We start from the raw sequence: 14,715 nt of genomic DNA, 5'->3' as shown, positions 1-14,715 counted from the left end.
GTCTTATTGCATTGAAGTAAATGCACACGTTTAATGTCAAGATGCATTTGCTCCTTAAGCAAACCTTCAAGTTCTCGTATCGAAGGTCGAATTTTGCACTGCCTGTAGTCAACAATAATTGTATTCTTTCGTGTCGGCGGTAGCTTTTGTTCGTTTGGTTCACTCATTTTTGAGGTCGTTCTATTGTTCACTATACAATACTGTACTTGGTTTCTTCTGTCCCGAACGTAAGCGGTTTTGTTTTATCGACTGACTTGGATGAGATGTTGAACCGAACTGTGAATAGTTAGCTTAGTTAACCGTTCTTACACGAGAATTATTAATGTCATTTTTAATGATCACTAAGTAATAATATTCCAAATTTGTATGGAGCACTTTTATTGATCGTGTAAGTGCCGCTATTAGCTCATTATATTAGAATTTCGTTTCAAATCAAACAGAGATCATTGTTGTTGTTGAAGGAAGAAATTGGTTCAAAACAATAATATTCCAGCTTGAAATTAACATTAATCAAATTTAATAATTTACTGACTGTTTTGTTATTTGAAACACACTCCACAGGTGTTGCATCCATGAAAAAAGTCTTTAAAAAGATATAGTGTTGAGATTCAAATTGAAACGTATAAAGAATTTCAAGAAGTGGGTTCAATAATATTGTCAATTATATAGAAGTTACCTTAAGCGAGAGAGCGATTCTCCCGTTTGCGAACGGTGTGCCCGGAACAGCAGATTCATTCTCTCAGTATATAAAATCCCAACCGAAAGAGCGTGAGAGCCCACCAGTGAGCCCTGTTTTTCAACCCTCGCGAGTGTGTAGTAATCGTTGCGTGAATTTAATGTGTTTATTTACAACATAAAATGATGCCAATGTCGAGAGAAAGAGAGAAGGCGTATATCCTTTTACACAATTATCCACCCACCTGCTTTGGGCTAGACGACTGACTATTTACGGTGTGTGTTTTCTTCACTGTCATTGCGGAAAGGAACAAGTATAAAGGAGTACTGTTTGCTTGAGCTAGAACCGTTTTCCGAAGGCTGCAAAAAGTAATCGAATTCGAATTTCAAACCATACATATGCGGGTTTAAGGTTGAACAACAGGGAACCAATGGTAGTTGAGTGTAGAAAGTGTTAAAAGTGATTTTTCCAATACAAAAGCCATGATTCTGTTGACAAAGAAGGAGTGGAAAAATCTCACTCGAAGGTTACGATTTTCACCGCGAAAGCGCCACTACGTCATTTCTGGGATTGTCGTCCTTGTGGTGATGACACTGGTCTATTGTACCATTACCTCATCTTACTACTGTTTTGATACTGGAATCGAGTGGAAAGTCAATAAATTTGTAAGTATACAAGGCCACCGTCAACACCTAGTTTTTCCAAGGGGCATTGCAAGGAAGTGCAACGCTGCCCTCAACTCCTGCTCCAATGAGCGTTGCCTTCATAATGAACTTATATAGCATCGTATTCATTAGCCGGTATGTTTTGTGAGTGGCTTATGAATAATGAGGGGAATGGGAGAATCAACAATTTGTTGTAACGTTCGTGAACTGTTCTGATTATGACTTATTATTTATAGTGCAAGCGATACAGAACCACCGGTGCTTCTGGCTTTATGTGCCAGGAATTTTGCAGCTGGGATTTTTTCTGCCCGGAACCAAGTCTCGAAATACATCATCCAAATCGTTTTCAAGTTAAGAAACTTGGTGATCCCCTTAACATAATCGTAAGTCTGCTTTGGAAACAAATATTCAGTTGAGTTCGTGATCAATCGACATCTGCTTTTTTATGTTGCAGCAAGCAGTTCCCAACGAAAACTACGAAAAGTTATTCTGGGTTGACAGTCTCTACCAGAAGGAACACTATCCCTCAGAAACCGAGTATGAAAATATCGTGAAGCGTTATGTAACTAACAAGTACAACATGGACATTCCTTTTGACAAGATGCGATCCTTGTTGAGACTCTCGAACAAGCAACATGTATCAATGTTCCATAGCAGCATGCGTGACAGTTGGAATCTGATACAGAACCACGAGTATGCGATGATGAGTATGTTCAACGAGAAAGATCTTTTCCCGTATGTGACGGGAAACTGTGGGGAGATGTTTGCCTTCGAGCATCTAGATCCGGTCGATTTCGACGAGGATCGCTACTATTTGATGAAAAGTATCGACGTGGATCGCTGGCGGTATCATATTAAGGTGGCAGTGCTAATTTTGGACTATATCGAAGAACTGGACCAACAGGAGATTCAAATGTGTCACGTTGATTTAACCAGATTCGGCATCAACAACAATCGCTTAAAGTATGATGATTTACGGTTTCTGTTTACGGATTATACCATCAATCGGAAGGTTTCTAGCGGGAGCTACTGCACGCGGGACGAGCATTGCAATTTTATGGACTGCCGATCGGTTTGCAACGTTGAAAAAAATTGGTGTGAGTCGGGAGTTTTGAATAACAATGTTCAAATTGTTTGTGAAAAGGTATGTATTTTCTTTCTGATGGATCTTATAAGTTTTACTTGATCTTTTGACTGCAACAACCCTTCTTATAGGGGCAGTTGGTCGGAAATTCATCGTCGGCATACAGTTTTTTCGTGGTCCCGACGATCTCGGTTATTCATTTTAGACCGTTTATCGGTTGCACCCGGGAAACGTGATGGTCTTTGCCATAAAGTATGCTGCACATTCTATTGTGTCTTTGGGGCACAACCGGCCTAGACTGAAACTTCCGCATAGCGATATCGATTTTGTTCTGGTACCGTTGAAGCGGTTCCTCAGATCTGGAACTGTTCACTCGTTGAGGGTTTTACCGGAAGTCGACGAATACAAACACATGCAAACAACAATCGGCTAGTTGGTCATGACAAAAAGTCGATTGGAAATGTCAAATAGATTTGTTTCGTTCACTCCTTCTTATCATGCGCTTTTTATTTTCCATTTTTGATTAGAGCGCGTAACAACAATTTTACTAACATTTTTTGATTTGAAACAAAAGAAAAATCACAAATATCCGTTTCTCGAAAAAAAAAGAATGTAAAGTTTTGTGCCAAACATGTTTTTGTAATTTTTTCAAGTGCATGTGGTAATAATGTCGATTGATGTTAATCGTTTATTTGTTTAGTTTTTATTGAGCTATAAATATTCCATAACGAAATAAAAAAAAACTAATAAGATGCTGAAAATAAAAAAATAAATCATCTGATAACTATTTTGATTTATTTTTCACTATTTTAAAATGAAATGCGTACTGCAGAATGTACTGTTTTTTTATGTCGATGTGCTGTATTTTCTCAATTTTTGTACAACATATACTGTTTTTCGTCGAAAAAAATATACGAGCATTAGGTATGGTAATCGCATGAAGAATTGCCAAAATTGATTATTTTTTTACATTCATATGTTAGTATCACCACCAGAGCATAAAATTGTGACGCATTCTCAATGAAAGAACTTAATCCAACATCATTAAACATAACTCATTAAATTGAGTGACACACCACTCAAATTCATAAAAAGTGCACGTGAGCTACCACCTATCTACTCATTATTGAGTTAAGTGAAGAAGGTGTCAAAATATGAGTGAATGTAACTCAAAATTTGAGTTTGTTACACCCAAAATAAAGAAATCTTTCTTCGTAATGTTTATTTTTATGGATGTCTAGTTAAAGTCATTCTTCTTTCTTTTAAAAGGGAAGCGCAAAAAAGTGAATCGTCGGTCAGTTACACCCTAGAACCTTGTTGAAAACCAAAACTATCTTAGATACGAGCACCAACAAATAAAAATCATTGTGAATTGTTCTCTTTCATCATCGATTCTCGAAGCTTCGGTTCAATATCAGATTTCACCAAAAACCGAAAATGTCTGTAAATGAAAGAAAGAACACAATTTTGAAACTACTGCTCTGCTCTAGTCGTTGATTGGACATTGATCCCGTTCTCATAATTTGCAAGCGGAACTGAGAGTGACAATTATTTCTCATCATCTGCGTTTTTTTGAAAATGATGGTTATTAGCTCCTATCACCACTATCTTTTAACTGTCAAATTTATAACTTGCCGTAATTCGTAGCAAAATAACTCATGTTTAAATAAAAAATACCATAAAAACAGCGGTCGGACTTTAAGTAATAAGCTAGTCGATGCCTTTCGCAAATGCTCTTCGCATACGGGTTCGATTCTCAACTCGACACATAGGATTAGCAAAGCGAATAACCACAGAATTCAAACCGCATTTAGGGCTCCTATTTCCATCTCATCCCTTCATCGCATAACTTTGAACAAGAATCATATCGTTTAACCAAACTGTGAAATGTTTCAAAATGTTTGTTTAAGCTATTGTCATACTTTCCCATTGAAAAAAAATGGTTTTAAATTCTTCAGTAATCGTTTTTTTTTTTTATTAAAAATGACCTCTCTTTTCAATTTAGGAAATATTTCCGTCTCAAGTTTTACAGTGCGTCACGTTTCTGAATATTTACTAATCGATTCGTCTCAAATCATGATCACTATTTCACATAATTACACCACTATTGAATGTGGGATGACTTCATGAATAGTAATGTTCACTTGCTCAATTTGAATTAAAGATCGTATTAGTATATTGTGTGAATTTTGCACCTTTTATTGATTCGCTTCCAGAATTGTAAAGGTGCATCTATACTAAAATACGATTCATTGACGACAAACAAATTACCTACAATTAAATAACACGGAACAAATACAGTTTTTCTTGTAGATGTAAATACTCAGTAGAGGTAAATTTTGCAACAGTTTTGTGGAATTTATCCAATGTTTACAACTGTTGAGTATATTTTGCCATCATAGTTTTTATTCGCACCAGAACCTTAATTCTGGGCCAGGACAGAATTCTAGAACTGGATTCAAGAACTACATTCGAAATCTATAGCAGGCTCAGAATTCAGTTGCGAGACTCAGGTTCGGAATCCAGATCAAGAAAGCAGATCATATTTTTTTGTTTTCGATTATAGAGGTTTCAACCTTAAGGTCATTCGCCTCTTCGGGCCAGAAAAATTTTCTCACCCTATGTGCGAGGTTGAGAATCGAACCCAAGCAGGCTGCGTGAAAGGCATCGACTTACCCATCACGCTATACCCGTTCCCGTCATAAATTTAGTTCTAGAATTTTCAGAATCCAGGTTCCGAATTTAGTTCCAGAACTGAATTCTTAACTTGAATTCCGAACCTTAATAAAGGAACTGAATTCGGTTTCAACATCTAGCTCCAGAATCTCTGTGTCGAATTTAGTTCCAGCTTGCTGGCTCTGAATTCTGGTTCAGGAGCCAGTTCTATTAATGAATTCTGAAGTTGAAATCCTATATCAGGGGAACTGAATTCAATTTCAATATCTAATCGAGCATCAGTTCCCTGATGCTGCTGGTTGAAAGCGACAGCTCGTCACGACGTCCAAGAGGTAGGGATGTCGTTATATCGATTGATTAAGCGAGTAATCGATTAATAACCCAGAACAATAACAACAGCAGACAATTCGAAGTTCAAATTTAGTCATTTTTCAGCAATTCCTGCAGAATTTTCCAGTTGTAAAAAGGGCTTTGTTCAATTTAGAGTTAATCAAAAAAACAAAATTTTTCCTAGGATTAGCAATATAATTTTATAAAGAATAACTGTTCTTAATCAATATAATCGCTTCATTTAACACACATTTTCTTTCCTCTCCTCTCAGATTTTCCTTGGTACTCCTCGCTACCCGGGAATCCTGATCACACAGAAAACCCCCGACCGGTTGGAGGCGTTGCTGAAACGGTGCGCCGCACCAACCCACGAACATGATGTTTCCCGCTCGAGACCGTTCGGTGCCTCCGACGAACTGAAGAAACAGTTGTACAATGAGCTGACCAGTATTTACGAGAAGCTTGCCTCGATCAATGTTCCCTAGAAAGCTTTAGCGATAAGGTGCATGGTCGTCAATCGTGTGGATGTCACCGCCTAAGTGTTTATGGTTCATTTTTTCGAACCGGTGTACCCGTCGTCGTCAGTGTAGATGTAATATGTTGAAGGAAGCAAAATTAGTGCTCAACAGTGGTTTCAAAGCTAATAGAAATCCGGCATTTTATTTGGACCATTTTCGAGACTCTAATAGCGTAAATCAGGGACCCTATTCTCTGTCACTTCACCTAGTGAAGTGACTCAGCAGTTCAACCGTTTCACAGTCATTCGTGTGTCCGAATTACTTCGGAAAATAAATTGAGGCGACAGTGAAAATAGGGTTCCATCATTCAGGTTTGTAGAATTTACCAATGCAATCTCTTGAAATGATAAAAGTTCAACATTCTTTTAGACTAGAAACTATTTGAGTGATATTGAATCTAAGTACTACTTGAAGTACGTTAAACAATCATATATTCCTAGTACTAAGTTAGTAACTGCGCACCTGTAACAAGTTTTTGTTTTTTTAAAATAAAATGAATACGCAGCACAAATATTTTCGGATGGATGTAAAATTTGACAAATATAGATAGAGAAATGTTTTTATTTATATAAATGAAAGAAAGGCTCACGCATAATCATACGACACTTCACAGAGTTTTGCCAGCAGTCCGGACATCTGCAGCAGTGAGTTCAATCCATCCACTATTTTCATGTGAGTTTCTCCGATCTCACGAATGAAGCAAAGCTTCAGTTTCTCGTTCATGTTCATCCTTTTGCAAACCCGGAAAACGTTCCCGATAATGTCCTCGGCAGCATAACCCAGACGCCACAGCTTGGCCATGATTTTGTAAGCCTTGTGAATATCTCCTTTGATGCAATGTTCGAGCATATCCTGCACCAGCATCGGATGAGGCTCATCGCAAACTTTGAAAACATTTGATCCGCTAATGTGACCAAACCCGTTTGCAGTGGACTGTAGATTATTCAGGGCCTGTCTCATGTCTCCTTGTGCCGTGAATACTATCGCTTCCAGGCCGTCTTCGTCGTAGCTTAATTCTTCCTTCTGGCAAACCTCGATCAATTTCGCTAGAATCTGAGAATCGGATAGTTTCGAAAAGCGCAACATTGCGCAACGGGACTGAATGGGTTCGATAATTTTCTCGCTCGTATTACAAGCCAGCGCAAAACGTGTAGTGTTGCTGTAGATTTCCATAGTCCTTCGTAGAGCTTGCTGAGCTCCTTCCGTCATACTGTCTGCTTCGTCTAGGATAACAATCTTGTGACGGCCTCGTGGAAGAGTCACCTTCTGCTGGGCGAACATTTTGATTTTGTTACGAACGACATCGATACCTCGCTCGTTTGAGGCATTCAGTTCCAGCACTGCTTCTCGGAAATTTTCCCCCAAAAGTATACGTGCCAAACAAAGGATTGTAGTAGTTTTACCAACACCTGGCGGGCCCTAAAAAACGATCGATTTGTTTTAGCAGACTGTTAAATTTACTGAGACGGAAAATACTCACGGCTATTATAATATTAGGTGCATTTCCTTGAGTAGCGAACACACCCAATCGGCTAACAGTGTCCTCGTTGCCAACAATTTCCTCAAACCGTTGTGGACGATATTTTTCGATCCTAAAAGCGAGTGATTATTTTTATTATGAGAAAACATAGTTGAAAGAAAGATTTGTTGTAAAGCTGAATAATAAAGATGAATTGCAAGTGCATACCATGGTAAGCTTTTCTTTTTATTTGAGCTGCTTTCCTTAGTAGTTCCAGAACCGGAAGCACCTTCGTTCACTTGTGATTCTGGCATTTTCAAAAGTGTTTGACAACAGTATTATAAATTATCACTCCTAACAAAATGCAATCATGTAGCTAGATTATCATCAACAGATTATTGGCTTTTCGCGCCGGTATCGCATAATGTGTCAAAAAACAGTATTCCTCCATACTGGCCTCATCGACCAAAATAATTGGCTGTCACAATCAGCTGACCTGAAATGCACTGAAAAAATTGATGTAGTCTAGCTCAATTGAATTCGAGCGTGCAATGATTAAAGGACCTAAACGCATATAAGAGCCTCATATACTCTCTTTAATAATATTATTTAAGTTACTGCGACAAAACTTTAAGATGCTTATGCTGGGCAAGAACCCAAAGAACAAAGCGAACGATCTGAAGATTTGAACAGGAGAAAAATAAACGAACAAAAAGAACATTCGATATATAGGGGACGGGTATAGCGTGATGAGTAAGCCGATGTCTTTCACGCAGCCCGCCTGGGTTTGATTCCCAACCCCGCACATAGGGTCAGAAAGTTTTTCTGGCCCGAAGAGGCGAATGACATTAATGTTAAAACCTCTATAATTGAAACAAAAAAAAAAAAAAAAACATTCGATATAAACGAAATGTGTTTCCGTGCTATTCAAACTGTCTGAAATATTCCAATAATATTGCGATCTCGAACCAGCGGTCATACACTGTGGGCAAAATGTAGTAAGATTTTTGAATTATATTTCGCGTGTAAACTTCATTCGTCGAAATATTTTTTTTATAGGTTGGTATGACATCCGTGTAAAGTGTCATCTCAAAATATTCATTAATGTTTGGTATACGTCTGTCTTTCTGGAGTATTGAAAGTGCAATCCGATGATTTTTACATTGAGTGAAATTATTCAATACAGAGGTTCCACTAAATTTTGTGAGCGAAATTAAATTTCAGTTATCAAAACATTCAGAGTGTTGCAAAAGGCCTTCGGTGATAATTGTATGTCACGAGCAAGTGTTTTTGATCGGTACAAGTTGTGCAAAGAGGGTCGAGAACGTGTTGATGACGAGCTACGTCCAGGACGGCCGTCAATATCAACTGATGAATAACCTGTCGATAAAATCAAGGAATTGGTGCTCGAGAATTGACGTTAACAGTTAGAGACCTTATTGGGATCATTGCAATATCGAAAGGATAAGTTGGGGCCACAACCAAGAATTTTTGGGCCGACAATTCTTGGTTGTGGCACCACGATAATGCACCGTCACATGCAGCATTGATTCTTCGTGATTTTTTCGACAAATATTCAACCAATATCGTTCCACAACCACCGTATTTGCCTGATTTAGCTCCGTGTGACTTCTGGCGATACTGCAAACTCAAAAAAAAGCTCCGGGGAAACCGTTTTGTGTCAATTGAGAACATCAAACGTGAATCGCTACTCTCTTTGAATGCTGTTCCGGAAATTGACTAACAACTGTTTGGAGGGCCGGGAGGATTTCTTTGAGGAGGACGAAATAGATTTGAAAGAAAAATAAAGATAAAGAATTTTGGAATTACGACTAAAATCTTACTATTTTTTGCCCACAGTAGTTTTCATATTCAATTTAATAATTGGTCAGACCCTAAGGTTTTTGTATTGTGCCTTAAATACAATTACGTGTCATTTTCGGCTGAAAATATATAGTACTACGAAGAGGTGGAAGGTTCTAGTAAATATTAGTGTCAACAATATTGGAATATCGAAAAATTCGAGATTATAATGATTGTTTATTATCACTCTCAAAGTGACGTTCATAAATAATTGTGTTCAATGCCATTATCCGTGTTGCTAGTTGCGATTTTTGACAACTCGACATGATATCGTACATGATATCCCGGATATCATGCCAAAATGTTGATACGCGTTGACATAAAATTGTATGGGATATCAAGTGATATCGCACATGATATCATCGGATATCAAGTAAATCCGTATATCACTTGATATCAACGCTAATGTGAACATACTATTAAAGAGCCAAACGAACATTCAAATTCATATTTTAGAGTATGGGAATAAGAGACTGGCGAATATTTCTTAGGAAGTCTAACGAACCGACTTCCTAAGAAATATTCGCCAGTCTCTTAGTTTGAGAGTCTGTATGTAAGACTATGAAATAGTGCATCTCGATCTCCCATTTTGACAAAAAAATTTATATAGTGACACACAGGGCCGGCTGAAGGTTAAATCTCGGTGCAGGTAAATTTTTTAGTGAATAATCCGCAATCTATACCTAATAGATCGCCGCAAAGTGTCATACATCATATAAAGGACTTAGTATGGTTTGAATCATTAACGTCTACCTTTCACGCGTTACGAGAAATGGAAAAAACGTTTTTCGTTTGCCTTAAGCGATCGACTACTTCGTCTATGGTTTTATGCGGCCCAATTAGTATTGTGATTGAAACAAATTTGGTTTGCATGGTTCTGAATCGCCGACTTCGAAGAATTTTATTTATCATTTATTCTCGTAGAATCAATCGTATTCAATCTAAATTCAACCAGATAGTACATTACTAGGCTAGATTTATACTAATCTGTAGAAATTCTATAGAAAATATGAGATCACATGAGATTGTTTTGAGAATGCCATATCGACGACACGACCAGACACTCCGAAGAAGAATTGGAATAAATAGTGTACTTGAGTGAATCACCCCCAGTTACCATAATGTTGAATAACCCCTTGGTAATAAATAACTAAATGAATAAATAAATAAATAAATAAATAAATAAGTAAATAAATTAATAAATAAACCCCTTGATGATATGATAAAATAATTTCTCGTGCCAAACTGTCCTGGTCCTCAACCGACAAACCTAAATCAAATAATACTTCAAATTTTAATATATATCTAGAAGAATCGAAAAATATTAGTTATTTCAGCAAAAGGCCAGTTGTATCAACTCAGCCGAAATGAACGAAAGCTAAGTAACTTGACAAAAAACATTAATAAGGTGGTCATTGTGGCCGATTCCCGGGTCCCGGGTTGGCGGTTCAATGCATAGGGCGCTGGTCTTACAAAGCAGTTGTCGAATGTTCGAACCCCGACCTGGAAGGATGTGTAGTGTCAGTAGAATCGTAGCACTAGCCATGCAATGGTTCTGTACACTCTGAATCGGCTGCGAAGTCTGTTGAAACAGAAGGTAAAAATCCACTACAGGAATGTAATACCAAAGCAAACATTGTGGCCGATTTCAAAACTTCGCTATCGTTCATCATCTCCCAAATTGATTGATTATCCTGAGTTTTTTTTATAACTTGAACACTAGACATTTTCATAAGATTTCAGTTTTGACATTACAAGTTACTGAGAGGTAGTTAAATTTATGATACAGTTTCAATAGACGAGTGGCAGGTCGTGTCGTCGGCCATATCTTATTCGTATCTTGATTTAAGAGTGATTCTGTCTTGAATTTGTCTAGCTGCTGAATACCGTTGTTGAAAATTTTTCACATTTTCTCTAGGTAGGACTTCATTTATATTATTATTTCGCAATTATTGAAACTCCAGTTAAAAAGTAAACTCCTCCTAAAAGAAAAATGATTGAGTTAAAACGTAGTTTGAGGAAGGAATGCAGATATGTCATTTTGAAAAACAGCTAGTTTTTCTTCGTTATGTTCGACTGTTTGGTCGATGAGGCTTGCACGCACGCACTTCTACCGAATTTAACTCGATTTATGTTGAAGCTTTCGTCTCAGAAAACGTCAGGCAATTTTTCCAATAAGAAAGCAGTAAAGATCGTACATAAAATAATTGGAAGCAGCTATTGGGGCTCATTGTTCGCCCGCGCTGCTCATTATTAAGTTGCAATCGATTGTGTGCGGAAGCGGGCTTCGAGTGATCATGTGCATTTAGTTCCGTTAGTTGTGTGTCATTATTCTTCGATCGCGAGATTGTTTTGATAAAGTACTCTGAGATCGTGTCATAAGATGTTACTTTGTTAGACCGACGTATACAGACGTGCTATCGAGTCAGTTCACGCTCGGCTTAGTCATCAATAGTATCGAATCAACTATTTGATAGTAATAGGAAAGTTTTCAGTAAGTCCCTAGCTTAATGGTTTGTATATTATAGAAATGTTTGAGTGGCGAGCTTGTCTCACTACAATCTAGAGATTACGTTGAGAAATGCGAAGGTCAGCATGTCTGAAGACGCTGGTGACTAGTTTCTGATCCAAATACACATATCTGTGTGGGGGTGGTACTACATCTATTCAATTACATTATAATTTTATTTTGTATAGTTATTCATCCGTTAATACTGTTATTTCTCCTAATCTTATCGTTCATAAGCGATGTTTATTGCTGGTTGTTATGGTGATAAATGTTTCCCAAAAAAAGCTTCGAAGCGTCGCAGGCTCATATGTTGCCACGACAACGTGGTAAATTCATGTGTAGAATGCATCGTCGAAGATAGCACAAAGAAGACAGCGACGCTGATCGAAAGCAGCATAAATTCATGTTGTTACACGATTGAAAATGCATGTTTTGTGAATGCATTCATTGTTGACCGTGCTTCCATAAGTTATGGCTAGATCAGTGTTAGTATGTGTATTGCCTTGTTTTAGCTTAGGCAATAATACATCAATACAAGACAACAAAAAAGAAATTTGATTCTAAGAAAGAATTCTATCTGAGCAACTTTTCCGTTATCCGGACGGAAGAATAATTATGTCTTACACGGTTTGCTTTGATGCGTGTGCTGCCCAAAATTTTGCTTCCACTGATTTGTAACTTATGTAAATGTGCCTTACGAAATCAGAACGACTACTCATTATTGCTCTATTGCCTTTCCAGCGTACTTATCAACAATCATCATGGAAAAAGCTAATCACGTCGCTTGTCAACCTACGGACAGCTGGATCGTATACGATGCAATCCACGGTCGAGTCAGTTATCCTTCGTATGTGCGGCAGGTTGTCGATACCGCTGAGTTCCAGCGACTGCGTGGCCTAAAACAGGTGGGGCCGAGTTCGAGAGTGTTTCCTTGCGCGACCCATACCCGTTTCGAGCACTGTCTTGGGTAAGTCGGCAAGCTGCGTCGTGATTAATTGTCTTTACTAACGTTCGGTAATTTGTTTATGGATAGGGTTTGCTTCCTAGCTAGGAGATTGCTGGAAACGTTAGAAAAAAACTCAGGTGTACTAATTAGTGATATTCATCGGAAGTGTGTTACTGTAAGTTTTCAATTATCTTGCCGTCGGTGGAGCTAAAATAAAAAGTATAATTTTAGTTGGCAGCTTTACTGCACGATGTTGGACATGGGCCTTTTTCGCACATGTGGGAGGATTTCGTACATCTCGGCGAGGATAAAGACTGGACAGTAAGTTGATTGAAATGAAAAAAAAGTAAGAATTCTTAACGAAGCTGTTTACTTTTAGCATGAACAAACATCCTGTGATATGGCCCGCCATTTATTTGCCGCCAATGATATTCAGTTGTCCCAGGAATCTTATGAGCATTTCTATGCAGAACAGTTAATATGTGCGCTTATAACCGGTAATCAGAAAGCACTGAAAACGTTGCTTACTCCGGATACTATGTTTCTATCGGAAATCGTTCATAACAAACAGTACAAAATCGATGTTGATAAGTGGGACTATTTGCTGCGCGATTTGTACTATTTCAACGGCGTCGTTCAGATCGACAAAGCTTTCGTCCAACTGTTTGATTATGCTCGGGTGGTCCATGATAAGACGAATGTGTCGCACATTGCCTATCGGGCTACCGATTACCGATGGATAGTGGAACTGTTTGAGGCTCGAACTAAACTACACATAGAGTGCTATCAGAATTTAACCGTTCTTGGAATAGAGAAGCTGTGAGTAATCGCAATGTAAATTGTTTTCAAAATATTCTATTGTCTCATCTTTTCCGCAGATTGATTGACGCATTTCGACTGGCTGAGGAAAGCGGATTCCGGCTGAAAGGGTAGAGTCCAAGTTGAATTTAATTTAATCACATGCTCAATGTTTTATTTTCAGCGACAAAATTTCTCAAGTTCATCGTTCTCCAGAAATCTTTTTGTATTTGGACGACAGTATTATCAGTCTGATTGAAAACAGTGACAATCCGAAACTCAAAGAAGCTCAGCATCTGTTGGTTCGTTTACGACGACGGCAAGTGTACACTCGCATTCACGTTTCAAATGAAACATGTGATGTATGTACTCTGTAACTTTTCTCTTCTACTCCATGTAATCACCATTCTTGTTTATTTTTCGTTTCGAAGATCGAACATCTCAATGAGCGGTTTGGAGAAGATTTGTTCTTCCAGGTGCACAAACGAATACCGTATGCGAGTGAAATGGCACCACGCGATGTACCGCTCTACGACGAACGTGGCCAATTGATCGATAACCAACCAGTGGTTGCTAGTATTATGTTAGTATCCTGTGGCGTTCCTATTTAGTTGTACTTCTAACGAATCACTCACATTTTATTAAATAACAGGAATAGTCTCAGCAATCACGGTTTCTATGAGCAATACATCGTGTATTGCAAGACAACCTCGAAAGATATTATCAACAGCGCACGGCAGTACCTCCAAAGATTACCGACAGTGTCGATTATTGAACGCGATTGTTCGTGAATGTTTTTAAATGTATTTCTAGGTGTTGTTTTACATTGTGAGCTCAAGTTGTTTTGTTATTTTTTGGAATAAGCTTTGATTAAATATCCAGAATATTTTACTTTATCGTGTTAAAGAGCGGTTCCGTGTGTTCTTCTTTTGTTCTTTGATATTACTTTTGTCGAACAACCAAAGCTAGTTTACATCAGTTTTAAAACGTTTTATTTCGGTTTCATAGTATAAAAGGAGGCAATGAGATAGTAATTAACGCACAGCAATAAATGGATAGTATTGTGTATTTATTTTTCTCCGACATATTCCCGAAACGACCCTTATGAAATAGCTGTTTAGAGCGCAACTTTAGGCATTTCGAGCAAATAGAATAGTTCTATTCTGTATTTTATTCGATTGATGTTTGTTT

The 14,715-nt window shown here is 37.9% G+C and overlaps 3 protein-coding genes across 4 annotated transcripts; 2 read left to right on the top strand and 1 right to left on the bottom strand.

The window, feature by feature from the left end:
* Positions 1 to 783: 783 nt before the first annotated feature.
* Positions 784 to 6,481, top strand: LOC131437575 (divergent protein kinase domain 1C). 2 transcript variants are annotated; one of them, XR_009230790.1, is made up of 5 exons: positions 784 to 1,341; positions 1,578 to 1,724; positions 1,796 to 2,485; positions 5,704 to 6,260; positions 6,319 to 6,481. XR_009230790.1 is itself a non-coding variant. In XM_058607030.1 (4 exons), the coding sequence occupies exons 1-4, from the start codon at positions 1,159 to 1,161 to the stop codon at positions 5,914 to 5,916; spliced, it is 1,233 nt and encodes a 410-aa protein (XP_058463013.1). In that variant the 5' UTR covers positions 784 to 1,158; the 3' UTR covers positions 5,917 to 6,481. The 2 variants fall into 2 exon arrangements, 1 of the variants encoding a protein (XP_058463013.1); XM_058607030.1 differs by having other exon boundaries at positions 5,704 to 6,481.
* Positions 6,482 to 6,534: 53 nt separating this feature from the next.
* On the bottom strand, positions 6,535 to 7,848 carry LOC131436042 (replication factor C subunit 2). The gene is made up of 3 exons (XM_058604474.1): positions 7,637 to 7,848; positions 7,430 to 7,541; positions 6,535 to 7,368 (listed from the first exon to the last, which is right to left on the bottom strand). Exons 1-3 carry the CDS (start codon positions 7,720 to 7,722, stop codon positions 6,535 to 6,537), a joined length of 1,032 nt encoding a protein of 343 aa, XP_058460457.1. The 5' UTR covers positions 7,723 to 7,848.
* Positions 7,849 to 11,400: 3,552 nt separating this feature from the next.
* On the top strand, positions 11,401 to 14,592 carry LOC131438330 (deoxynucleoside triphosphate triphosphohydrolase SAMHD1). Its single transcript, XM_058608250.1, has 9 exons — positions 11,401 to 11,765; positions 12,522 to 12,747; positions 12,814 to 12,901; positions 12,958 to 13,047; positions 13,106 to 13,545; positions 13,605 to 13,655; positions 13,709 to 13,886; positions 13,956 to 14,107; positions 14,177 to 14,592. Exons 2-9 carry the CDS (start codon positions 12,542 to 12,544, stop codon positions 14,313 to 14,315), a joined length of 1,344 nt encoding a protein of 447 aa, XP_058464233.1. The 5' UTR covers positions 11,401 to 11,765; positions 12,522 to 12,541; the 3' UTR covers positions 14,316 to 14,592.
* Positions 14,593 to 14,715: the final 123 nt, after the last annotated feature.

Source organism: Malaya genurostris, chromosome 3 (genome assembly GCF_030247185.1).
Source record: "Malaya genurostris strain Urasoe2022 chromosome 3, Malgen_1.1, whole genome shotgun sequence".
In the NCBI taxonomy this organism is placed as follows: Eukaryota; Metazoa; Arthropoda; class Insecta; order Diptera; family Culicidae; genus Malaya; species Malaya genurostris.
Note: the sequence above shows the minus strand (reverse complement) of the source record. Positions and strands in the feature narration are given on the sequence as shown.